Raw genomic sequence first — 27,025 nt, forward strand, 5'->3', positions numbered from 1 at the left:
ACTGGGCATTTGGGAACACCCAGCCGCAACACAACGCTTAGGCATGACTCTAAAAAACTGCTAAATAACGCGATAATGCAGAGCACATGTAAACAAGACACTACGATCAGCTGTTGTGGGCGGAAGTAAATAACTCCTCATACGTCACAGCGCAAAACTACGGCAAGTTGGGAAAACTAGGTCAGATTCACAGGGCGGGAGATTTAAAGGCATTTTTAGACGTTCGGCGCTCAAGAGCAAGATAGTGGTGTGATTGTCATTGGTGTGTCATATATCATTCGAAAGGGGGAAAAATAATGCTGAATACTGGTGTATTTTAATAGAATTATTTCAGGGACCCTTTAATTACTGCCTCCAACCACCTCCAGGTGAAGCATTCAGCCAGCAGGTAACAGTGTTGCTGACAGACCCAAGCAGACCACTATTTTTTATCAAATGAAGTTGAAAAAAACAACAACTATAAATGTGCAAATAACACATTTTCAAGTGGCAGCGCTAATTTGATGTGATCTGTAATAATGTACAGTTAATAGAATGTTATTATGTTATTGCTTTTATACTGTGTAAATTGTATTCATACAATTGACACTGGATTTTTGCTGTAATTGTACAGTTTCAACACAATTTCAATACAAAATGTGTTTTGATGTATCAGTTTAAAATAGACTTGATAATATTTATGAGAAATAGTATGTTAACATATGGTTTAATTATGCTCGAAGCAATTAAGAAATCAGATTGTCAGGAAAGAAAGACACATTTATGTGTTGCTAGCTTATAGCAAATAAAGCTTATATGAAAACATGTTGATTATCCTGTTCACTCAGTGCAATGAGTCTATTTTCAATGAGTCTGTTTAGCAGTTTCAAACTTAAATTGTCTGAGTAACTTGTTGACATGCAAATGCAGTGAAGTCTACACTGTCCACCATCACGGCCTGAGCACAAAAAGTAAGACCCCTGTTACAGTAAGTTCCCTCTCAGTGGGGTTAAAAAAAGGTATCACATAGGCATAGTTAATGAAGAGCAAATGCAGCCCCCAGCAAAGGCCTTCAGCCCACATTCATCTTGAATTCAATTTCCCCCATGCACGTACAGAGAATATCTGGAATCATTACAACACAACTAGCAGGCATCCCTTGCTCATAAATAAGCCTGTTAATTGACCTGTCATAGCTAATTGCTGCAGGGGATAGGAGACTGGTGTGTAAGAGTATGTTTAAAAAAAATTGTTTATCTGTGTGTGTGTGTGTGTGTGTGTGTGTGTGTGTGTGTGTGTGTGTGTGTGTGTGTGTGTGTGTGTGTGTGTGTGTGTGTGTGTGTGTGTGTGTGTGGGTGTGTGTGTGTGCGCGTTCAAAACAATGTACACCGACACATGTAAAGTGAAGGTATAAACCGTGTGGGGAGTAGTGGGTACAAATTGTTGGGTAGTTAAAAGACTTTCTTTTCAGAGATTGTTGATTTTAGTGCCATTAGTCACGAGCCCTAAGAGAGGGGAGTGTAAGGTGGACCAGGGCAAGAATCGACTCAGGTGGTTTATTGTCTCTGCACTGGGCCAGAGAGAAAGAGAACGAGAGACAAAGAAAAAAAAAGAGCGAAACACACACAAAAGGAAACTAAACTATCATAATTTTCAGCACCTCTCCTCCCTATCTGCTGGGTTATAAACCCTTTGAGGTAGACAAGGACACACACACACACACACACACACACGCACACACACACACACACACACACACACACACACACACACACACACACACACACACACACACACACACACACACACACACACACACACACACACACACACACAACCAGACATGTTGAGTAGGAAAGGTTGGCAAAAGGAGTGAGAGAGGGAGCATCGTGTCCACTCAGAAAGGAAAACTGAGTCATCTAGTTTACACATGCCAACAGGGAAAGCTAACTACAAGCGCAGCTGCCAAGGAGCCAAAGGGACCTCAGTGATGTGTCAACAGACAGTGTTCAAACAGAGGCGTTTCTTCTCGCCTATCTCCCAGACTATTTTCTCCCACTACTGACGCGATGCATAGAGTTAAGTTTAACTTTAAAGTTCTGAGAAGCGTGAAGAAGGTACACTGATTATGCAACTTGAAGCATGAAGACTGCACCACTTGAGCTTTACCTGAGTTTTAATAGATACTCAGGCATGAGTCTCTATGGTGGGATACATTTTGAAATAGATTTACATTTGTAACTGTCATACTAGAAGCAAATATGACACACACACATGATTATATTGTAGCTATTTGGTTTCCACAATGGTTGGTTTTCACCTGCTTCATTAAAAGCCATGGTGCTTTCACCAACACTGACATTATCTGGACTGTGGTCGATGCTAAATAAGAAAATAGACAAATGGATAATCTATTGGTACTAACAAACAATGTAACATTTGACCAAATGGCTTAAGAAACAAATCTGGTGCTGCTGTTGATGCCAGATAAATATAATGTTTAAACAGTACCTTTCAGAGTTTTCTCATTACTTTTGGAAGTGATCACACAGTGTGATATTTTGCTTTTCCAGATATTTGTAGAAAACCTTGTTTGCTAAACATTGTAAATGGGGATAATAGTCCGGTCACTGTGTGGATTGGCTCACTGCTGACATTCAGCAGAAAACGAGCTGAACGTTCACTCAGAGGCCCTCATTTATCAATACTCCCCTCAGTGCTAAAATGTCAAAATTCTGTATCCACATTTATTTCATAAATGACAAATACACTAATGCCACTCACATAAAGTCTCTGGCTTATTTTATATAAATAATACCTTCCACTGCCTTTGTAAGTCATGTGTTTTGAAAGCATTTGTATAGCCTGATAAATAATACTGAGATACCATATTGATTCCAGAGTACCAACTCTAACATTGCAAATAGTCTAAGAATGTGAACACCTGCAGAAACCCAGAAACTGGCAGGGGCGCTAACAGGTGCTTGCCAAAACAGAGCTTGCACTGCCTCTCTAACCTTTACACCCACTGCAGCAAAGTCCGGTTATTTTGGACAGCAACATGAGGTTTGAAGATGTATTAACATCCAGCATTGCTGCTTTCCAAAGTAATTTCAAGTGAAACTTCTGTCAACCCATTATTATTTTTATTTTTATTTTGAGAACTTCCTCTGGTTCTGTTGAGTTTAAATGTCACTGAATAATGTGAGGAGAAGAATTAATTGAAACCGAAACAAAATCCAACAACTAATTCTTGAAGTAAATGCCCTGTTTCGGTGAAAACAGGATATAGAGCTCCTTGGTCTGTCTCACATGCAGTGGAGGGCTTCCTCTTGGGAAATGCATGGTAGAAAGTATATGGCTGCAACAACACAGGGAATGTGGGGAAAAAAACAAATATATATTTTTTTCTTTGTCTTATTCTTTTAGCAACCCAAAGTGAACCTGACCATAGGGTTGGCACGTCTTGAAGAACGATCAGGGGAGAGTTCTTTCAGCATCATGTTAACACTACAGAGCATGCTACAAGTCTGCTGCTCAACAAATAAGCAGGTAATATCTCAAGGCCAGGTTGTAATTTGCCGGTAACATCACAGAGGGGACAGAAGGGCATCAGGTGGTGAATATTATCTCGATGGAAACAAAAGTACCAGGGCTTTGTCCTCTGCTGTCTTGAATATTGAGTGATGCAATACTGTGAGAAACTGTTACTATCTTGGACTATTTAAAAAAAACAACAACAAAGCACCTACCTGAAAGGGTCCACTCGGGCTGATGTCAAAGAAAGCTTTCTTCCAGTCTGGACCTTGATGACCAGACTTTGTCCAGATCACTGTGTCCACAGAGGCAATGCTTCTTACTCTCAACAGAACATTCAGAGTCCCTGGGAAAAGGACGCGCACACACACGCACACACACACACACACACACACACACACACACACACACACACACACACACCATTAGAAACCATCAGTGTACATGCTAGTGATTAGTTTTATGGTGATTTGAACACACTTCTTTACCCTCAAAGAAAAGTGGACAACTAATGATAGAATCCCATGTACTTACAAATATAAATATAATGTAAATATAAAATATAATAGATTATTTACAGTCACAAAAGAAACAAGTGGCCATTTTTACAATCATAATTATTTCAAATTACCTAACACAGAAAACCAATATTTTATAATCAATTGTTATGTGTGTGTGTGTGTGTGTGTGTGTGTGTGTGTGTGTGTGTGTGTGTGTGTGTGTGTGTGTGTGTGTGTGTGTGTGTGTGTGTGTGTGTGATAATTTCTTCACTGCAAGTTGTGCAGTTATGTTACACATGGCAACACATTTTTAGTCATTTTATTTTACAATTGCAAAAACTGCAGTCAATAACATTATTTTACATGCTGCCCAACATTACACCACTTTAAATAAAATTTGAAATGTTCATTTTGATCAGTGATGGGAACAATTGCATATACTATGCAGAAATCTTAAAGGTCCCATATTATACTAAATCGACTTTTCTGTGCTTTAAACATCATAAAAGTGCTATTTGGGGTTCATATACACCCCCAAAGTGTTTTTTTCATTGATTTCCTCAAGCTTGAGTTCACAGCGATCTTTCTCTGTTCTATCTGGTGGGGGAGCTCAACGCGTTGATTCAATTTGATGACGCGGCACACAGCAGAGAAGCCCCGCCTCCAGGAAGATTGACATGCGGAGAAACCAAAACAAGACACGCCCACGAATGTGCCAAGGAGCGCGCACAGCCTCTTCTCTGCGCGCTACCTCAGTCCATGCTCGCTTTACATTGAACGCTGCTGTGTTTGTTGCTGTCGATAACTGTTTTCGGCATCATGTCCACTTGGAGAAAATGTGTTTTTGGATGCAAGTATGTGTCCACACTATTTGGCTTGCTGAAAGAAGAAGCACAGTGGCGAATGTGGCTGGAATTCTTTTTCTTTTCCGCAAAGAATCTGTTTGTTTGGGAGCAACACTTCACCAAAGACTGCTTCCAGAACTATGGGTACTTTGAAACTGGACTTACTCAGAAGCTCATCTTGAAACCTGGTGCTATTCACACAATAAAAGATGCTAACGAGGCGCCGAGTTCTGTAAGTACATTACTACCAAGCGAGCGTGAGCTGCTGGCTACGTCACCGAGGGGGTGGGAGGAAGCGGCTGTGGGCTGGGCTGTAGTCTCCGTGCAGGCGAAGGAAGCAGAGGAGCTGAGAACCACCCGTTTCATGAGAGGTGACATCAGCTCCATCTAAGAAATAGCTATAATTTCACAAGTTTAAGTGTTGTATACTGTATCACCCAAATTATTATCCCACATGAGCATAGGATGGACTGTGAAACACGAAATATAGTGAAATATGGGTCCTTTAAGGTCAGAGACTGTAGGTGCATGACATTTAGGTGAAAGTTGTGTGAATGTGTGAAGTCCCTTGGGAATATACAATGTCATGGGCCCTACAGTGACAGTCCACTGGGCAGTTTTATTTCAAAGTGGCAGGAAGAAAAAGGACTGAAGATTAAAAAGAAAATGTCACCCAGCTAGAGTAGAGGTTAGAAAATGGAGTGAAGTAGCAAGACAAGAAATATATACGATGGGATGATTACTTGCTATATACAATAAATAACACATTATTGGGGAACCATTGGGGAAATGATCTAAATAAGTTGCTTGTGTTTCTCTCTTAGGTCTCTGAGGGAATCATTCATCTTTTTAATGATCTCCAGCCAGCTTCTAATTGGAACATTAACCAACCACCAGTCTCTTAAGCTAATACACAAGTAGGGGGGCCATTACCTGTGCTATATATTGTACTACCTCAAGAATATGCTTCAATATGTCAATTAATCATTCTGTTGTGTGCATGTGCATGTGCATGTGCATGCAAGTTAATGCTCTTCAAACTTGGACAAACAAACTATAGTGTTACCCGCTCTACTGGGTCACAGAAAAGGTGAGACTCCTGCCCAGACGTCTTCAACACTCGTTCTGGAAATCTTGTGGGGCCTTTTTACACGGCAAGATTTTCAAGTGAAAACGCAGACCTTTTGTAGCATTGTGGGGGTCCATTTCTACGACAATGATGCTCAGAGTCCCTGTCTTTATGTTTCAAAAGAAGTCTAAACTTTACATGTGAAAAAGGTCAAATAAACATAATAGAGAAAACAATTAATTTAGCCAAACCTTCTTCATTACTGCTTTATCCAACTCAGTGGGGGCCTGTGATAAAGATCACACCTGACAGAATTACAGCAACATGAATTTATGGGACACATAACTACTTGTGTTGTCGCGGTGATGAATTAATATTCCAACACAAAACATTCACACAAGAGAAACTCGGCCTCAAAACAACTGGATGGAAAATCCAAACTAAAAGAAGAGCAGTGAGGAAGTTCAGCCCGACACATTTTTGCTATGATCACAGCGCTGTCTGTTTATATTGTCCAATGAATTAAAATCATGCAATCTCACAAAGTCATGCATTAACAAGTCAGGAATGTTCTGAATTTAGATGTGGCAGCAGTGTTGCTTTTAGCCTGGTGGATGTGTTTTAATTCTTCATTTTATCAGAGACTAACTGCTCCTTCAGTAATCTGTAAACTGCGCTGCAGAGTTTTTTTTCCGTGTGTGATTGGTCAGACGCTGCAAACTCCGCCAATTTAATGTGAACGCACACACGTAGGTCTGGGTTGAACTGGCGAGTTCATAACCTGCTTTGTAGTAACAATTATCAGGATTGCGCCTGTCTGGATAAGTTAACCCAGGAAACAGATCCATGATGTGTTTATCACAGTTCATAGTACAGGCCTTAGGGCTACTTGTCTCTAGTATTATGAGTGAGGAAGACATAGATGCATACATACGGAGTGACAGAGATACACAGAAATGTGTGGGCTTCTCTTTTTATTACTAAAAATAAATGGTAATTGGTTCTTATTGGTCCCACAACTTGTACGTCTAAATTAAGTGAATTGTGTCTTCTGTTTTGATGTAAGCCTAAAACTACACTCTGACAACTGCTTTAGTCACAAAGCAACATATTTTAGACAGGTTTCATAATTTTCCAACAACATTAATTAATGACACACAACTTTTGGATTTCATAATGAAAGATGTACTGCATTTTTGAATTATATAAATATGGCATTTACAGGGCTGCACTGTGGTGTAAGGTTTGTATGTTCTCCCTGTTCATTTTTAAATGTAGTTTTCTCTGGTTTATCAAGTTTCCTCCCATGGTACAAAAGCTATATGTTTGAGGTTAGATGTCTTTTAATTGCTAATATGTGTGAAACTGTTTCAGCATCTAACAATCATAAATAAGGAAAAGTAATAAAGAATATGCATGGTTGGATGGATAACATTATACTATAAGAAACTTTTACTCTAAGCATTCATATCAAACTTTTTTAAAGTTTGACTTGATAAAAGTGTTTAAATACTATACAAGACATGCATTCTCATAGAACCCCGAACTGTAATTCGGCTGCCATCACTCTGAACTGAAAATAATCCTGTAATTCCAAGTAAGCTTGCCAGTGGCACTCTGCAAACCTGAGCCAGTCTAAAATATCCAGCAATGCTAAAGAAAACTAATTAGATGTTGTTTATTGTTACTGCCAGCAAACCCAAAAAGAACATATTAAGATGAACCACAAAACACCTCACCAGGGGAGTTCTTTTAACATGGTGCAGCCGTACTCCACGCCTAAAACCCAAAGTCAAGGCAAATAGCATTTGGCAGTTTTTCCTTGTTTTGCAAACCTTCAAACAACACCTCTTTTACATTTTCTCACTCGTAGGATTATAGAAGAGCTAACCTAGACGAGGGTCAGTAAAAGGGGAACATTTGAACAACAGTTCTAAAAATTGTTCTTCGTAAAAGTGCATGAACGCGTTACAACACATATAGCTCTTTGACCACTCTATAGGACATTAACGCTACACATTCAAGTACATGAAAACAAGCCACACTACTTCAGCATGCTCCCTCTACCTTTGAACATCACCAGGTTGATGGCCTCTTCTGGAAACCTAACACTCTTTTTTTTACTTTATCTCTTTATTTTAAGGTATTTTTGGTCATGCTTCCCTTTTCTTCACTTTATTTCTTTATCCTACATCCTCCTTGGTCCCTCTTTCCCAAGGATGACTGACCCTCATCCTCCCCTCGCTTCTCTCCTCACATCTTTCCTCTCGCTGACCTCTTCAGTCTTTTCCTCATCTTGTCTCGTCATTAAGAGTCACACTGTGTCTCTCCGGCAAGAGTGTTAGCTCTGGCAAAGTGAGGCAATTAAAGGAACAACAAATTGGAACCGACTAGTAGAACAACGCTGAGAAATTGAGAGGTAGCTTGTAGTAGAGCTGGAGAACAGATTACTAATCTCCCCCGAGCGCCCTGTGTCTGATGTTGCTCTGTCTTACTACATTGCTTTGGTTGTAAACCATCTACAACACATTTGGCCAAATGGCAAAGTGAAGGAATTGTTGCAGTGTCTGCTTCAAATAGCTTCTCATTGAGGATTATTATATTGTATGACATGCAAAAATGTTTCATTGATAAAGATAGTGAAGGCTTGAAGACTCCTTATGTGTAGGTCTGATGATGACCTGTCCATGTACATTCTGACTTGGCAGCATTTTTCCTGCTACTCTATCTTATTAGTCACCGCAACTTTGTCACACCTGACTGACACCTTATCTGTTCATCGTTACTCTGCGTACAGTTATCTTTATACATACAAATATGGAGCCAATCCGCTCTCTCTTTAAAATTCAACAATGCTTTTTATTTTACTTTAATACAGCTTGAGCACAAGAAACCTCCTCCCAAACACCACCTTGAGATATGTACTGCTCAACACCGACCAGACCCTGTGGTGGGGTCTCTCTTTGATTGTCACGAGAGCCTGATTTCCAAACTCAAAATTCGATTAATGTCCATCCATTACTCACCTGACCTCTCCTCATTGGAATGTCATATACATACAAACGTAAAGGGGTTGCACTTAAACCTCAACACTTTAGCAGTTTGAAAGTGCCTTACACAATAAATCACATCCATACACGGACACACCGATAGTGACGGAGCTGCAGTGCAAGAGGCTTTCACCTTGAAACAAGAAAGTTGGGGTTCATTGCCTCACTAAAGGCTGTCTCTGTTATATAAAGACATTTTTAAAATTGAATTTGGCTTTTCTGAATAAAGAAAGAAGACAGAGAACACAGAATAGAATAGAGAAATAAGATAAAGCATCAACATGTGTGCTATTTGTTTGTGGCTCTGTTTATATATATATATATATATATATATATATATATATATATATATATATATATATATATATCTTATAAAATACACCCCTTTGGGAGACAAGTGAAGTGACCATGGGAACAAATGTTACACTGGAACATGTACGGTATGCTTGTGCTGTGGAAACATAAATCAAGATTGCATATGTGGGCGTGCCTGTATGCATTTGCTAGTTTTGCTTGTTTTTTTTGTTTTCTTTTGTGGTGGGGAAACTATCTGTGAATGCGTCTGTTTGGTTGTGTATGTGTGCACATGCCGTGTGTGCAGGTGTGTAGAATTTTAGATGTATGCATTCTAGCTGTGTGACAGAGCATATTATGATGAACAGCTCCCCCAAATGACTGATTGTGTCTTGCCACCGCCATAAATCACACACCCACTGCCCCTTTCAAGCACCTCAGAGCACACTCAAATGCACACACCCTGAGGATCAAGCAGAGACGGACGAGCAAGAACTTTTGTAACACGCCACCCTACTGCCTTCCCCTCCAGCCACCCTCAAGCCCCCTTCTCCTGTACAAAGATAGTTTGCACGCATGCACGCACACGAATACCACAAAGTTGTGTCTGATGGGCTCTACAAGCGAGGGGTCGAGCAAAGGGCTCAGCTTTTGACAGAAGCCAGGTGATATAAGAACCCTGATAGCAAATGTCGGTGTGCTCTCGACTGTGTGTCCACGTGAGCCCCTGTGTTCCTGTGAAAAGCTCTCACAAGGTAGAAGATGCTGTGTATGCGTGGTGCGCGTGTAGGTGGGTGTGTTAATGTTTTTTGATGTAGCACTCACCAATGTGTTTGCCCTTCATATGATAGTAGAAGGAGACGCAGTACGGGACTCTGCCGGAGCCCTTGGGTCCCCTGATTGAGGACACATTGAAAAGAGGAGACAGTAAACGTGCCTTGTCCCCCTGAACACGTGGGCGTGATGCTTCAATGTACATGTAGTAGCCTGCAACAAGACAATACAAAAGCAAATCAGCAAAGTCACAATGAAGACATTTTTCATTAACAGTAAAGTCTAGTCCAGAACAAAAATATTGGAATATTTACACATTCGGGGAACTGTGAATATATGGAAGTGAAAGTTTTAATTTCAATAATTTTACAAAGGCATGGAGGGAATTGTGTCAGAAATATTTCCACATGCCGTTACTTGTCATATAATCTTTGACATTGACAAACAGCACACATTGACTCCAGAAGCATAGAAGCATTTAGTATGTACAGGTACTGGAAATATAAGTCTAGACTCGATGCTTTAATATAGTTTGTGTGTTACTTTATATTGCTGTGGGACAGTTACCAAAAAAAAAAAAAAAATGCTTTTAAGTATATTGTCTGGTTAAGTAATGTTTTCATTTTAAGCTCCACACACTTTATACAAGCTACAATATTTCTTTTTTAAACTCTTCTAAATTCCCCTACATGGCTCTGATCGGTTTCTCACCCTCCTTGGTTCCACTGCGATCCGTCTCTGGGCCGGTGTTGGCAGATCGTTTGGGATTCTGTGTCAGGTGATTTTGTCTCGTCCAGTCGAATATGTCACTTCGGTCCTGAGAGAACCCACAAATTCGCTCATCCTCAAAACCACATACATGGTCTGAGGTACGTGCGTGGAGAAGAAAGCAAAACAGACGGCGTCAATAACATGTCACAGCAGGTGACATGTTACTTTACAAGTTGCAAGTGACATAACCTATATTTCCCTTTTTTTGTGCCCACCTTTCTTGAAAATAAATGTAAAGGCCATTATAGACCTACATTGTTGCCAATGTGCAATTTAAACCAGACGGAAGGCCAATTAATGTCAAATTGATGGGCACAGTGTGGGAGTCAGGGTATAACCTGAAATCCCACATATTAGCATGTTGTAATGTATAACTCTCCCTGGAGGATATGTTTTAAGGCATCAATGAGTGATCGGTCGAAAAAAACAAAATAAAAAAGCTCAAATTGTTTTCCACTCTAAACTGTGTTAAAAGGTAAATCGGACCCATCATTTAAAAACTACTTTTGCTCCAGAAATACTTCTTTGTTCAATAATCTCTAGAGTGCAAGTATCCACTGATGTAAGAATCAATGATCTTAGTGATCTGGTCGCTAATGTCTTGATAGGGAAAAGTTCAAGTGAATATTATTGTTCCGTGGTAGCATTGCACACATATAATTTAGAAATGTTTACATGTACTCAATTGAAGGGAGATCATTTGTAAGCATGTCTCAATGATACTGAGAGTTGGGAGGTAAAAACAAGCTGCTGCCTGCAGGTTTCAGAGAGTCTAAATGATCTCAAGGAACAGGCTCTCACAGTGTGACTCTTTCTTTGAGCCAACCAATCACAGACAATACAATACAATACAGCCAAAGGCTTTTTGAACCAATAGTGCAAATGGATGTCAAAACGGATGATGTTCCTTTGATATTGTATACTATTTCCTTTTTGCTTTACAATGTTCTACAGTACATTCATTGACAGTTAGACAGAGACTGAGACCAATATTTCCTTAGACCTGTCTCACACAGTGTGACATGCTGTGACATTGTATGCAAGAAATACTGCTGTCATGTACATTTTGCAATGAGGTGACATGCTTTGAAGCAGTGGTTCACATATTGCCTTTACTGGCTGCTTTACAAATATGATGACAAATATTTTAAAGATTAAAAAAAAAAAATTCTGCAAAAGGCCTTTAGTTTTGTCATTCTTGAAGCTGACGTCTCTTGTTAGGCAAGATAAAGGAAGAGCTCTCCATGGAGTTGTCACTTTCATTAGCCCATCTGGAGGCTCCTGCCTTTTTCAGAGATTCACTAAACAAATGAAAATCAAGCCAAGAGAGCGTAACATCACCCATCTAAAACTGTCCAAGCTGACAGCACAAGTGAAACCTTCCTGGCCACGTGCACAGCTCGCTGCAGATGCATATGGCTCGAGCTCCCCAGGAGGATAGCTCTTTGTTTCAGTGTGCTAATCTATTACTATTCACACCCTGCCCCACTACGTGCGCTTCTTTCAATTTTCACTGTTGTTCTCGCAGCCTGTTCCAATCTGCTGTTGTTTTAATTGCTTCACCCTGATGGAGCCAACTGCCACTCCTGCCAAAAAAATGCTGTGTCTCTCTTAATGAAGAAAATAGACAAGATGCAACTGAGTGAGAAAGAAGGAGGGCTGCAAACTGAATGGTGCGCGCCAGAGAAAGAACGACCGCTCATGCAAAGAAAAATGACTGTAGAAAAGAAAGACGGGGGTGGCTGAACACAAAAACGACACATCTCATTTGAGGTAAGATGCACTGCAGTTTGGTCATGTGTGTTTTCAGCCATCGTACAGAACAACTAAGACCAGGGTCATAATATGTGGTCATAGCCAGTTGTGACCGTTCATGGAAACTTCACAGTTCACCTTCTGCTTCATCATTTTTGACAGGATTACAAAGGCCAGGGAAACTTTGCCATGGTAAACTTGTGCTGACACTTTGTAGCAAACATACTAACGTATCTCTCATCAAAATTCAACTTGCCTTCCTAATTTCACCACCATGTCATCAATCAGGTGGTTACAGCAAGTTGAGATTAGAAAACCTGGAAGAGCAGAGGACTTTGGTTAATGCTCACCTGAAGGTCGTGGGTAGGTGTATGCTGTAAAGAAATGAAACACGGATAGCACTGATTACTACATTAAACCATTACTTTATCAATGCTCTTTATAAATTGTAATAAAACAGCACAGACAGAAATGATATCGGAGAAAGGATTTCAAATTGGACTCACGTTCAGAGTACTGGATGATTCGACTGATGTACTCCCCTCTGCTGTAGGTTGTGATGGGGGCCAGTTGGACCTCGTAGGACAGAGGGATTCTCAGGCCTGATATTGTGTGGGACAGCAGCACGCCTTTCTCTGGCTCCTTCCCCTTGAGATTGATCTGGTCTGACAGCACGTTCTGCTTGTTCTGAATTTACACAGGTGAACAAAGAAACATGGGACATACAGTAAAAATTGAGAACTGTCAATATCAGACTGAGAGGTAAAAAGAATAAAATACACACACTGAGATGCCATAACTGCAAAGCATATCTTATGTATCTGCTACTATACTCTTGGTTTTTTTTTACTTTCTTTTCCATCAACTCAGATTTTTCCAATTTTGTTTGATTCAAAAATGTTCACCCCCACCGCCCCAATTAACCACTCCAGCTTATTTCCTATCTGGAGGGTTTTCACTGCAATTTGATTTGATCTGACAGCAACAATGAATATATGCTCAGCAATTCTATGTGAACAAGAAGGAAAAAAATTCAACAACATGGTTGAAGGGTTGTCCATAGGCAGTAACATTATAACAACTGACTGGGATGGGGTGGCTGTACAAAACTAAATTTTTTTTACCCATTTACAGTTGTCAGTCTCTACCAAAAGGTTTCTTAGTAATGAAAACCATCATCAAACCTCAGCTCATTGATGCACCGGGTTCCACAGAGGCCCCATTGTCTACTGAGTCTATGTCTCTCGAAAAAGAAGGTTGTTAATTATGCACATATCAAATTATATAATTTCTATTGTAAGATTCATTGATGGTTAGGTTAATTACACATATGAAATATTGTTTTTATGCATTTGCTTAAAACTATGCTATGGACCTTACTCAAATTAAACACAGAATGTTATATATCGGAGGGGGGGTGACAGTGAAAAAAATGTAGTTCCTTCTGATTTTTTTCTTGTCTGCACATTTAATAGAGCTATCGCTGTGTTATTCCACCCACAGAGAAAAGGATCCATTAGCTGTGTATCTGCCTCTGATCCCAGCTACTTAAAGACCTGACAGTGAGCTCAATCTAATGCATTAGGTCAGCCACTCCAGCATAACAACTTAGTACACCCACAGCATGCCATTATCAGATAGCACATGCAGAAGAGGTGTGTGCGTGTGTGTGTGTGTGTGTGTGTGTGTGTGTGTGTGTGTGTGTGTGTGTGTGTGTGCGTGTGTGTGTGTGTGTGTGTGTGTGTGTGTGTGTGTGTGTGTGTGTGTGTGTGTGTGTGTGTGTGTGTGTGTGTGTGTGTGTGTGTGTGTGTGTGTGTGTGTGCGTGCGTGTGTGTGTGTCTACATATTCCTTAAAAAGCCAACAATCAGAGCTTTGAGCACATAATGTGCTCACCAGCACATTTTCTGTCATCGTTGGTGGATTCAGATCACTGATGAACTGGTCATGTCATAAAGTTTCTTTTGATTAATGATACATATGTACTCTCGATTGATAGATGCAATGATTTATAAAAAGCATAGCATACCTGCTATTTCACTTCAACTGAGCTCCTCCAATGAAAAGAGTCACAGACGCGATGATGCATTTCATAACTTTCACAATAATTGCCGCGGTGCTGTATGCTTTGACATCTCTGCTCAGCTTTCCCTCCTGTCCTCTGACACCCTAGTCAAGGTGTGCTGGTCCCATTGGATCTCAACACACCAATGTGAATTCACACTCATGTAGACTGATCATTTTTATTGACGAGACCACCGTGACTACTGCCAACAGTTTGGTACAACTCCAATTACTGTGCAAGTTCCTTGTGGCAGCTACAATCCGATGCCTCCAAGTATTTGCCTGGCAACATTCTTGCAATCACATCCTGTCTTGGTCACTAGAACCCCTGTTACTAATGGCTGTTCACTATCCTCTTCTCACTGCCGTTCTGGCTGTTTACATATAATTGTAAGAAGAGCCGTCTCTTCCCTCCAACAACAGACGAATCATCGTCTGTCTTTTAGTTTTTCCTTACTTTTTATAATTGTTTCAGCTTCCATAGACTGTCACTTTTCATATAAATAATATAATGATACATTCCATAAGAATAGATTATTTCATGTGACAGTGGTGGCATTGTAGTTAATGATGGGTTTGAGTGTGGGAATTTGTAAGTTTGTGAGGTTAGGTCCTTGAGCAAGAACTTTAATCCCCATCAGCTCCCCGGGGAGCTGTAATATGGCTGCACCACTGCAGTTATGAAAAATTAAGGGATTATATTATTATTATTATTATTATTATTATTAGTAGTAGTAGTAGTAGTAGTAGTAGTAGTAGTAGTAGTAGTAGTAGTAGTAGTTATTGGTTATTGGGATGAATTTGGCTGTTTAGGCTTCCTCCATCCTCTCTGTAATAGGCCTACACATTTATGGGACTTCTTTAGCAATATTTTCTATCCAAAATCACCAAGTGGCCTTTGTAAATCTTTGTAAATATGCTTGGTGCTATTTAAAAACAAAACAAAAAAAAACCATATGAGTTCTAATTATGTCAACCAGAGACTCAGTGACTGTTTTACACTGATTGGATGAATAATAATAATAATAATAATAATAATAATAATAATAATAATAATAATAATAATAATAATAATAATAATAATAATAATAATAATACAAATAATAATAATAATAATAATAATAATAATAATAATAATAACAATAATACTACTAATAATAATACAAAACAGTTTTTATGTTTTGGAGTTTTCCTTAAAATTATATTTTTGTTGAACAACACCGTATCCTGCAAAACCGACTATGACAAATGTTGTCAAAGACTACATAATACTTTACATGGTAGCCGTTATGTAGTAAAATAAATCATGGCCTTTTAACACCAACTTACATACACATTCAGCCGTATAAACATTTACAAACTGCTTGTGCACCAGATGCATAATTATGTGGAATATGGCAGGAAAGTAAAGCTATCCTCATCCAATATTCATTGGGTGTGTGTTAGCAGGAAGATATGAGTTATATTTATAGTTAAGATCGAGGAGCATGAGCTTTGAACACATTTTTTCTGTTTTCATGAGTGTCCATGTAATCATGGGATGGAATCAAAATATTCTGACTTTTGTCAAAAAAAAGTCAAAAGATTTCAATCACTGTTCCCCTGTTACTACAAACGGGCAGTGATGATTTGAATCAGTACTGCCCGTGTGTAGTAACACTGTAATCCAGCCTTGCTTGTTACCGTCTGCAAATCAAGTAGCCTGCTATGGACTCTGTTCTCCACCACAGCAACAAGAAGCTGCATAAAGGTACATCCAGCAGATAGTTGAAGGAGGAGGGAAGGCAGGTTGTCGGTGAGGCTGGAAATGGTATGCATTTCTATTACAGCATTTCTATGCATTGTAACTGTTCACGATGGAACACCCCAGTGGCATCCAGGCAAATTACAGGTGGTATGTGACAAATGTTCCGAAGGGCATCCGGGTGTAAAGAAAGAACGCCATGTGGGTCGCTGACAGCTCCTCCACTGTGGGTAGTGGGTATCTGTCTGGGTCCACCGCTTTGTTTGCCTGTCTGAAGTCGACACAAGGGCGGAGTCCACATGTAGGGCTGCAACTAACAATTGATTAATCAATTAATCGGTCGATTATTTTTCAATTGATCGATGAATTGGTTAAAGAAAACAACCTTTCAAAATGTAGGACCAGTTGATATTGAACGAACCAAACATCAAATATGTTAGGATTATCTAAAAGTACATAACTGAACCAATTCAAAAATGTATACAATATATCTACATATATGCACATGTATATAAGATGTATACAAGATAATTATTAAATAAGATTTAATTTACTTCAGGGACACATACAGTCCAGCGAGCCGGTTAGCTTGAGTGCTGCGCCGCAACTTTTATGTTACTCAGAGAGTGAACACTGGCCGAGTGACGCATAAATCACGCGATACAACGAATCCATAATGAAATTCGTTGCCAACACTTTTAATAATCGAATTTAATTGATTTTATCGATTCATTGTTGCAGTCCTCGCCGCCTGTCTTCTTCTTTGCCACCACCAGATTTGAGATCCAGGGCGAGGTGTCGACTCTTTCGATGATGCTAGCATCCATCAGTTTCTGCAGCTCAACAGTGACATCATCATGCAGGGTGAGGGGTGGCCTATGTAGCGGTTTGATGACTGTTTTCATAGCTGGGTCGATGAGCGGCTGGTGGTTGAAGGCAGTGAGGCAGCCCAGCCCAGTGAAAAGCCATGGCCAGTGCTGCTGCCATGGCATGGTCACTGTCAAGATGGTAGCACCCAGGTTGTCAGTGATGGAGAAACCCAGGGTGCAGAACAGGTCAACATGAGCATTGGCTAACCTGTCGGTGACGATAAAAGTTTCAAAAGACTCAAACCAGTGGGGCCATGAGATCGGCAGCTTGCCCAGAAAAGCGAGGAACAGAGAGGAAGTGGTGAAACTGGAAAGAACTCCATCCATGTCACCAATATTGTGTTTCAATCAGGAGGATGGCGACTGTGTGTCTTCGAACACTGACTTTATCCAGTCAACTACATTACCCAGCATTCCCTGAGAGCACAGGCTTTCGCCTACAAACAGCAGTGACAGTTATATGTCACGCTGTTGTGACATACACATAAACACACAGGTCACTGTGGTATGTAACACCTATGAGATCAACACTTATATTGTCACAAAAAAGCGTTCAATTCAGCCTGTGATGCATCCAGCGTAATGTTCGATGTCCCAACTGCTCACACGTGGCACACGAGTGACCCTGCCGGACCCAGTGTACTTGTTTATGAACACATCTCATACACTTGTTTTGGCTTGTATGTGTGAGTGGGTGACATAAGAAATGGAAAAACAAACTAAAAATACTCCCACAAAAACAAAGAATAACTGGACAAGAGTATAAACAGAAATAAAAATGCACTGTTTTAACCAGAAGCAGATACCTGACCAATTAAGTGCTAAAGTGTGACTCAGAAAAAACTTGCTGCCACTATGCTGGGTCCACTGCCTATCTGCCTCTCTCTACTTCCCTGCAGCAGGTCAGCCTGTGTGTGTGCATGTGTCCAAGTGACAGAAAAAGGGGCCGAGGGAGAGTAAGAAAGATGCTGGGCATGTACAGAGAGGGCAACAGAAGGCGAGAGTCAAAGTGACAGGAGTGAGTGAGTGACATATTTAAAGAGGCAAAGTGCTGGTTGGTTGATAGAGTGATATCAAAGTCCATCCAATGCGTTTGACGTGTGTGTGTGTGTGTGTGTGTGTGTGTGTGTGTGTGTGTGTGTGTGTGTGTGTGTGTGTGTGTGTGTGTGTGTGTGTGTGTGTGTGTGTGTGTGTGTGTGTGTGTGCGTGTGTGTGTGTTTGCCTCTTTGCCACATGGATGCATTTAAGGATTGCTGTCAGTGTTTTCAGCTGTGTCTCCATCGCATCAGATTGTCAGCATAGACACATCACGATGACGAACGTGTAAAACGGGGTGAGAGCAGCAGAGCAGTCACAAGAAAACACAGCGTAATGCCTATGTGAGAGCGATATAAATTGGCAGCACAAGAGAAAATAGTTCCTTATAACAAAGGGGAATGCAGGATTAATTTTTCTTTTATCCTCTATTAAGGAATCTCTTTCGTGACTAATTTAACAATTTACTGATATTGTGCATGTGTGAATCAGAAATACGGTGAGGGTGTTCTCTTCGTAGCCTTGTGCATGAATATCCAAATATATCTGCATGCTTGAGCTGGTTATAGATATAAATTATTCATATATTTGATTTAATGTACAACTCTAATTTATCATGAATATTTTTAATCTCTCATATATATGATAATATGGGATGTGTGTTTGCATTGCAGTGCTGTGTGTGGCTGTGTTTAGACTGGCTGAATGCAGGGAAAAAGCTTGCTGTGATTGTTATGATCAACTGCAAGTTGCAAAACTACAGTCATAGAGGACACACAGCTTCATAGCCAGAGACAGAGCACAGGTGTATTCAGACATGATGGTTTGATTCAAAAGAAGAGAAATTAGATAAATACAGAAAAAAGTATAAAAAATACAAGCATACTTGAGTTTATTCTTTAATGTTTGTTCTCTGTTGTGTCAATAGTCCAGACTTACAATTTGTATGATGGAGCTGTGGGATATATACATTCTATCTGCATGTTTTAAGTCTTTTATTGCTACAGACTAAATAATTAAACATATACATGAAATTATTATTTCAAAATTTTGCAAATCCAACATATTGTTTATTAGAAATAAAAGCAACTGAAAAGGTTCAGTAAGAAAATGCCCATTTCTAACTATTACCTAAGCCATAGAGAGACGGATTACGAGGGCAATTCTTGAGACTATGAGATGGTGGACAAAAATAGAACGATGCACCTTGATGTAGGTGCAGTGAATGAAATGAAACTCAAATGCTTAAGTGCAAGATTCAAACTATTGGGTAAGAAAGAAAAAAAAATACCTTTATAAGTAAGCTTTACTAATGTGATTTACAGGTGTATAGAGATACGAGGAAGAGGAAAAGAAAAGAACATCAGACAAAGAGATAGACATACAAAGGGAACACATGTCTGTAGGAGTTTGGGGCTGAAGTTAAAGATATACACGAAACAAGTGAATCTTAGATAAAGAGACATAGTGAACAGTAAGGCAGACATTACTTTTGAACCACTCTTTCAATTATTTGATGTTTACCATAAAACTAGATGCATTGTGAGTTGTTTTAAAAATATGTTTTTTTTTTCCAAATAGATGCACTGCAGTGAACTTGTCCACTCTTCTGTTTGTCTACAGAAAGAATTTGACAATTTGGAGCCATTTATTTTTAATTTGGTAAAATATGCATGTTATGAAATGATTAATTTTGTCAAAAGACTGAGCTCGCACTATGTTATAGAAGTTATATTATTTATTTTACATCTGTCCTTTATCAGCAGATTTAAAGGGCTTTTGATACTTGCATGTTGACAGTATACAAAACAAACACTTTCTTTAAATTAAATAACCTCAACATGATGACATGAAGAAAGTGGACTAGTTTAGTGAAAGGTTAGTTGACTGACAGAATTTTGTAAGAAATAGAGCTATGTGGTCCGCATAGGTGGGGATCTTTTACGTGGCACTAGGGTCACCTTCAAGAGAGCTGAAGACAACCGGCTGCTCTTTGCAGAGATCTTTATACATGGTAGTTTTCCCAATTTGATGAGTGCAGAATACGTATTCCTGTTATTATGAGATGAACTGAAGCAACTATGACTGCATCAAATTCTAGTATCATTACCACTTGCAGAGGGAGTTGTAGTAAAATTACTTCCTCACTCATACTGATTAAACTCACATTATATACAATAATTTCCCTCTGGTATTAATTAAATATTTCTATTCTATTCCATTCCATTCCATTCCATTCTATTCTATTCTATTCTACCAGAAGGCCAGGTCAAATCCATTCATGTTTTTTAAACTCCACCCACCCAGCACATGGACTGTTTCAGCCCCTCCCCTCAGGAAAGCAGCTGAGGAGCATTCGGAGCAAAACCACCAGGCTCAGGAACAGCTTCTTCCTTGAAGCTGTGAGACTAGTGAACTCGAGCCATGTTCCGTAGACTCCCTCATCTTCCTGCACTACAAACACTTTACACTTTACATTTCTGCTCTTGTATATGTATATATTTTTACGCTCTATATATTTTGATTACTGGCTTACTGGGACCTGAGTCCAAATTTCGTATCATTTTTTTTTGATATGACAATAAAGAATCCTTGAATCCTTGAATCCTTGAATCCTTGAAACTATAAAGAACAGGTTTATATTTAATGTTGAACTCCAAACTCACACTTACACCACGCATGGTCCTCCCAGTGACTCATTGTACACTCATAATAAAACATATAGTCAATGGCTAACTGCCCCAGTTTTGCCACCAACATTGTTTAAGTTGCACTTCTACATGCAATTTTAGCATCTGTTATGAAACACGAACTGACCCCATCAGAACAAAAGTCCTGCAGATAATTTAAGATTTATAAGACTTAATTATACATACAAGCTATTTTTTTAAATAATTTATTTAGAAGTGATTCATTACTACTTTATGCAAGCATTAACTGCATCATAGAGGACTGCTGCATTAATAAATTATTAGCGAATAAGACAAAGAAACCTGAGCTTGCAAAAAAAAAAAAAATGCAAACAAATTGGTTAATAAATTACCTCTTATTGTAAGAGAGGTAAAGTAACTTGATGAATATGATATTAATTATCGCTCACAAATCAAAGTACTCATTTAAAAAGAATGTCAGGGTTGAGGTTGAGCTGTGATGAGTAAAGCGGTGTTCAGACAGCTTCATTTAAAAAAACAAATAAACAGTTCATTCCTGCACAGGGAAACACCCCACAGGGAAAAAGAAACTAAATCAAGAAGTGTCAACAGGGTTTTCACAGCCTGCCAATGAACCATAGTACAAGCCATGTAAAACACACACAGACAGACACAGACACAGACACACACACACACACACACACACACACGCATACACGCTAATGGGAAAACTCTGTACAAGCAGGTCAACCGTTATATATGCGTACATGAAGGCATGAAGCCCAATAAATGTGCATAAACTTACATGAGAAAAACATAAAATGCAAGTTGAAGCAAATGGGCCAAAGTTGAAGACATGTGTCAGATCTACATTCGAGAGCACTGCTCGAGATGAACTGATCAGTCTTTTCCAATCCCCCTCTGTGTCTGTAATTCTCCCCCGAGACTCCTCCATATGCCCTACCCCAACATCATTTTCAATGTGCTAAAAAGATAGAGTGTTAAAGTGTTAAAAGGATGAGCTGAAGAAAATGCAACAGAAATAGATGGGTTGTGAAATTGAGATGGTATTACATTCTAGCGTCCTCATACTCTATTTAATAGTCGAGAGGACCAGTGAGATTTTTGTGTTTTTCTTTAATTTGCACAGTACTTCTCTCTGACACTCTTTGGTTTCCTCACTCACTCTCTTCCATTTCCTGTCTTTTTCTGGAAGTGCTCTTATGCACATATAAAACTTGCAGGTAAAATCCCTGAAATTAAATTCAGCTTTAATAACATTTAAGTGTTTCTAAACTGCCACTTAATACCCACTTATTATTTTAACACTGTCTGGATAGCAACCTGTAGCAAGTATTTATCAGAGCTATTTCTGTCACTGTGGTTCAGCCAACATTAAGTACAGTAAGGTTTGCACTTATATGACAGTAACTCACAGCAGGAAAATGGAAATTGAAAACCAGATAGATATATAGAGAGGGAAGAAAATCAGTAAAGTAAGATGAAGACAAGTGAGAATAGGAAAAGTGTGGAGGGGGGATAAATAAGGATACATAAAAGCACGCAGCAAGAGAGAGGAGAACAGGATGGAAAGGCTGAACAAAAGAGAGAGAGAGGGAAACTTTCTACAGAGCGTCAGCATGCAATCTAATGTGCATCATGAGAAGACCCGTGCTCATTTTCTGTGTCCCTGAAGAGTCTTACTTAATAAGGTAAGCAGCCAAATCCTAAAGTAGGAGGGGAATTAGCTATTCATCCGCACAAAAGCAAGCTGGCAGACCCTGCATCCCCTCACATTCAGTGTCTGTCTCACACACATGCACCCCCAGCCAGTTGTGTATAATTCACTATTGTCCTTTCTGTCTTCTGACTCATGCCCAGTAATCTATGAATAGATGCAAAAAATTTAAGAGTTGGTGGCCTGCGGTTGCTCTCTTGTAGGAGGCCCAAGAAATTCAAATAAATGTCACATGACAATATTAATCACATACTATAGAAGTATAGGTTTGCCTACATTGTTGTCAGGTTCAAAATCTTAGGTGGATGTTTTTTATTCCAAGTTAATCCTCACAGGATTGTGAAAATGAAGTCACATGCAAGCTAAAGTATGAAAAATAATTAAATAATAAAATATATAGACTGACACGCTTGTCACACATTTGTGGCTGAACATGAAAAATGGCACTCATACTCAGTCAGAAAATGGACTGCTTGCAGAAAGTTTGGATGACGTGAGGCTCTGTAACCTCCTGTAATCACAGGTGCAGCCCTTAAAAAGACGACCGCTCATCTTTACGTCTCACTTCGGCCCTATAAAGTTAACCATAATGCTCCTATTTATTACAAGTAGATGATGTGAGCAAACTATTGAAAGAGATTTGACTATTGTCTCAGATAAGAGAATAAAACGAACGAAGAAATAACTAAATAGAAGAGTTAACAAAAAAATAAAATTCCAAAGAGTTGATGAAAAAACAAACATTTTAATCAGTATGGAAATTTCAGACATCAGACAACATCTGAAATCTGATAAAATCTTGATAAAATTGTAAATAAATTGTGCTTTATCAATTTTTTTAAATGTTTGTTTTCTTTCAATTATCTTGAATATCTTTTAAGATTTCTGTGAACATTGTTAAGTGACTGACAATGTTAACAAGATTAAGTATAAGCTCAACTAATAGAAGCAATTCAGTGAAGCACGAGGAAAGGAGAGGTTTTGTTGATTCAGTTCAGGTTTGCATTGATTGATTACACATGCCTGACACTCCATAGCTGAGACAGCCCATGTTTACTTAGCATGCAAGCTTCACTACATATAGACTGGGGTGTCTGTGGGTTCATGTCTATATAGGCTGTGAGGACGCTCAGTCAAGGTGATTGTCACAAACGAGAGGTGACCAACATTTGCCTTGGTTTAAGCCAGACTGATCAATGTCAGTCTCTTGAGTATTCAATAAACAATGTCAGTGAGTCCCTGTTTGTCCAACCATGTACCTGCCTGTTATCCTGACTACATGAATTACATCAAAGCATGAGTACAGTACACAGAGGTTTGTGTGTGTGTGTCTGAATGCATACAGCGCACAGAATGTGCGCTGTGTGTGAGAAGGAGTAGTTTACCTTTTGGACATAAATCCTGTAGCCAATGATAGGGTCCGTAGCTTCAGGATCTCTCTGTGTCCATTGCAGGTTGTAGGAATAGTTATTTCCTTTCTGAATCCGAACTGGATTTGGTGTATCAAAGTAAAACTCAGCATTGTAAGGTTGTGCTGTAAGAAAGAGATGAAAGAAATTCAGACACAAAGTAAAACCATAAAATACCTTCTCTAAGTCACATATGAATAGAAGATTGGTTAGGTGATAAACAAATGAACAAGTTAACACTTTAACACAAAGGGGTATAAAACCAAAAGCTGATTTGTTTTCAGTTACCCGACACATTAAATGTGCATGTTGAGGTCCCTGCGATATTGCTGACCCGGCACTCATAAGTGCCGTTGTTGGCAGGTTCGAGCTTGAACTTCAGCTCCGGTGTCTCCTTCAAGTCCGGCATGGGCATCCGGATTGCGTCTCCATTTCGGAACCAGCGGACATCTGTAAGGCGAGGCGGGTTCCACCGTAGGATGGCACACCTCAGAGTCACTGTCTGATAGTTCCTGGAGCGTACGTCCTGAAAGACTGGGTCCAAAGTGGGAGGGACTGTGGAGGCAACACACACGTGTGACCTTTATTCCACTGAATTACTTCTTTTTGGACTGTGTTAAATGCTGTTAAGAAGATATTTATGTAATGTTTCTATCAATACTTTACTGTGTAAAAAAATCATAATATAAGTTGGCCATTTAAAATATGGTTTTTAGCAGCCAACACAGAAAACCCACATTTAATTATATTGAATGACCATAAAATCAAAGATAATTATTTCAAACCTTTCAGTTGATATTCTAAAGCATTAATACAATTATTGACCTCACAAATGTGGGAAAATTGCACGTTATGTATAATGTTTTTTTATGCAAGAGTTGTTCGTACTCTTGTCACTTTTGCCATGAACTGATGTTGTGTAACCAAATGATGTACATAATGGTTGTAGTAGGCAGGAAAAAGAACTCACACTCACAACTACAAGCTATTTAGATGACCATTTGTTTAACTGTGGGAGGAAGCTGGGCATCTTGGGGGGGGGGGGGGGGGGGGGGGGGGATAACATGAAGAACAGGAAAAGCAAGCAAACTCCACGGGGAAAGGCCTCACATGGCATCAGATTCAAACCAGGAGATAAATTATTGTTAGTAAACAGCTCCATTGTCTTCTCCACTGTCACTCCATCTGAACTGACCTTGAAAGATCTCATCAATACATTTATTTGATCAATTCTAAAGGCAATTGACATGATGTTGCTAATTCATTGCACATATCAAAATCATGAGTTATATATGTGAAATTGTGTAAATTCAATTCAATTAAAAAAATGAAAGGCTGTTTCCCTATTTAGTTAAAAAATACTGTCAGTGATATATTATTTAGCAGGGACAACAATACTCTGCCGTGAGTCAGTGTCAAATCAAATATCCATTATGTTGCTCTGTTCCTCTCTGCTGGGGCAGCTCTGTAAATGTTTAACTATATTTTTACCACTTTATCGACTTCTGTAAAACCCCATATATGGTCATTGTACATTAGGGACTCCTTGATTATGCAAAGCAGTGAGGTAAATCCATGTAAAATCTATTATTTCCAATTGGTCTCCAATCTAAAAACTTCTATGCCCTTCTCTATCATAAGAGAAGGGCATAGTTAAAGTGAAGTAATACATTTGTTAAGAGGTTTTAGGCTTAGAGACAAAGTTTGAGACAGATCGACGATGCCAAATGGATTGCAATGGTGGCCCTCATACATCACTATCATCAAAGTCCCATTTCTCTTGCTACTGATCTTTTTCTCTGCAGCACAGCTTTCCTTGGAGCATCAGAAAACACAGGTTTTGACAAATCATCTGACACAAAACAACTGTTACTGCCACCGGGGATCCAGCACTAAAAGGCACAATCCTATCGTTCCCACTAACCTATTCTAACCAGTTGTAATTAACCTGTCAGCAGCGATGTGTAGTTATGTGGTTAATGACTGACAAGGTACTGTTGCCCTGGGGTCAGCCAAGACACAACACCACCAAATTACTCTGCCACGAATCTCCAGCAGACTAGTTCACCTCTGGCTAATCATGTAGATAATAGACAAGATGCTAATAGTGGCACCGCCGTACTAACAGTGATGAGATCTTGCATTCAGGCCCCCAGAGGTGAGGCAGCATGACTAGAGCCCCTTATGAATCAAGTTTATCAGACACAGATGTGTAATTACGGTGTGATTGATGTTATACATGTAATTTAGACAGATAGGGATACAAAATAAGCTCCACTAGGATGAGATCAAATGACAGTCGGCCAGATTGTGTACAGTTTGAAGCAGGAGAGGGGAGGCACACTCTCACTGTGTTTTATATATAATGAAGCATCTGAGAGACTGATAGTGGAGATGCTTATGAAACCTGTGCGATCAAACATAGATGGCAGGATGACTGTACCTTTAAAGGGTGCTTCAAAGCATTGAAATATGGATTGTATGACATACTTCAAGATAGCAAGTGTACAATGTGCTCTACATAGAGATTGGTACAGTTTTAGTATGAAGATGTACTCACACAGATGCAAAGTAATGTACAGCTGTGGACGAGCTCAGCAACTAATATCATCAACTTGGGAAAAAAAAAAGTCTTAAATGCACAATGTATTTCAATAAACCCTGACTGCGGAGCGGAGCAAACATTGGGACAAACGTTAGGAATGTGGGCGGAGTCTAATGTCTGTGGCATTTACGGACCAGAGAGTGAAATGGAGATACTAATTTATCTTATTTTATTTATCTTATTCCCATTAGAACCCATAAGAACAAGAAGAAAAGTTGGGCAGTGACGTCAGCCACTCCTGCCGAAAAAGCATTTTTTTCGGTTGTAACTTTTCAAATGCATGGCTTATTTCTGACTTCCAATGTTTTCAGAAATACATTTCACTGAACTCTTTCAGT

At 39.4% G+C, this 27,025-nt stretch overlaps 1 protein-coding gene across 1 annotated transcript in view; it reads right to left on the reverse strand.

Moving 5' to 3' along the window:
* mdga1 (MAM domain containing glycosylphosphatidylinositol anchor 1) overlaps nt 1–27,025 on the reverse strand; it is a gene marked incomplete at both ends in the record, with an annotated part of 179,696 nt that overhangs the window by 15,628 nt on the left and 137,043 nt on the right. Inside the window, 7 exons of the mRNA XM_080500476.1 lie at nt 3,732–3,862; nt 10,100–10,261; nt 10,760–10,912; nt 12,925–12,948; nt 13,081–13,261; nt 24,059–24,207; nt 24,371–24,637. Of these exons, the coding sequence (XP_080356602.1) occupies nt 3,732–3,862; nt 10,100–10,261; nt 10,760–10,912; nt 12,925–12,948; nt 13,081–13,261; nt 24,059–24,207; nt 24,371–24,637 (1,067 nt within the window). The remainder of the gene's footprint in view (nt 1–3,731; nt 3,863–10,099; nt 10,262–10,759; nt 10,913–12,924; nt 12,949–13,080; nt 13,262–24,058; nt 24,208–24,370; nt 24,638–27,025) is intronic.

The sequence above is a fragment of the Blennius ocellaris genome, assembly GCF_963422515.1.
Source record: "Blennius ocellaris genome assembly, chromosome: 1".
NCBI lineage: Eukaryota > Metazoa > Chordata > Actinopteri > Blenniiformes > Blenniidae > Blennius > Blennius ocellaris.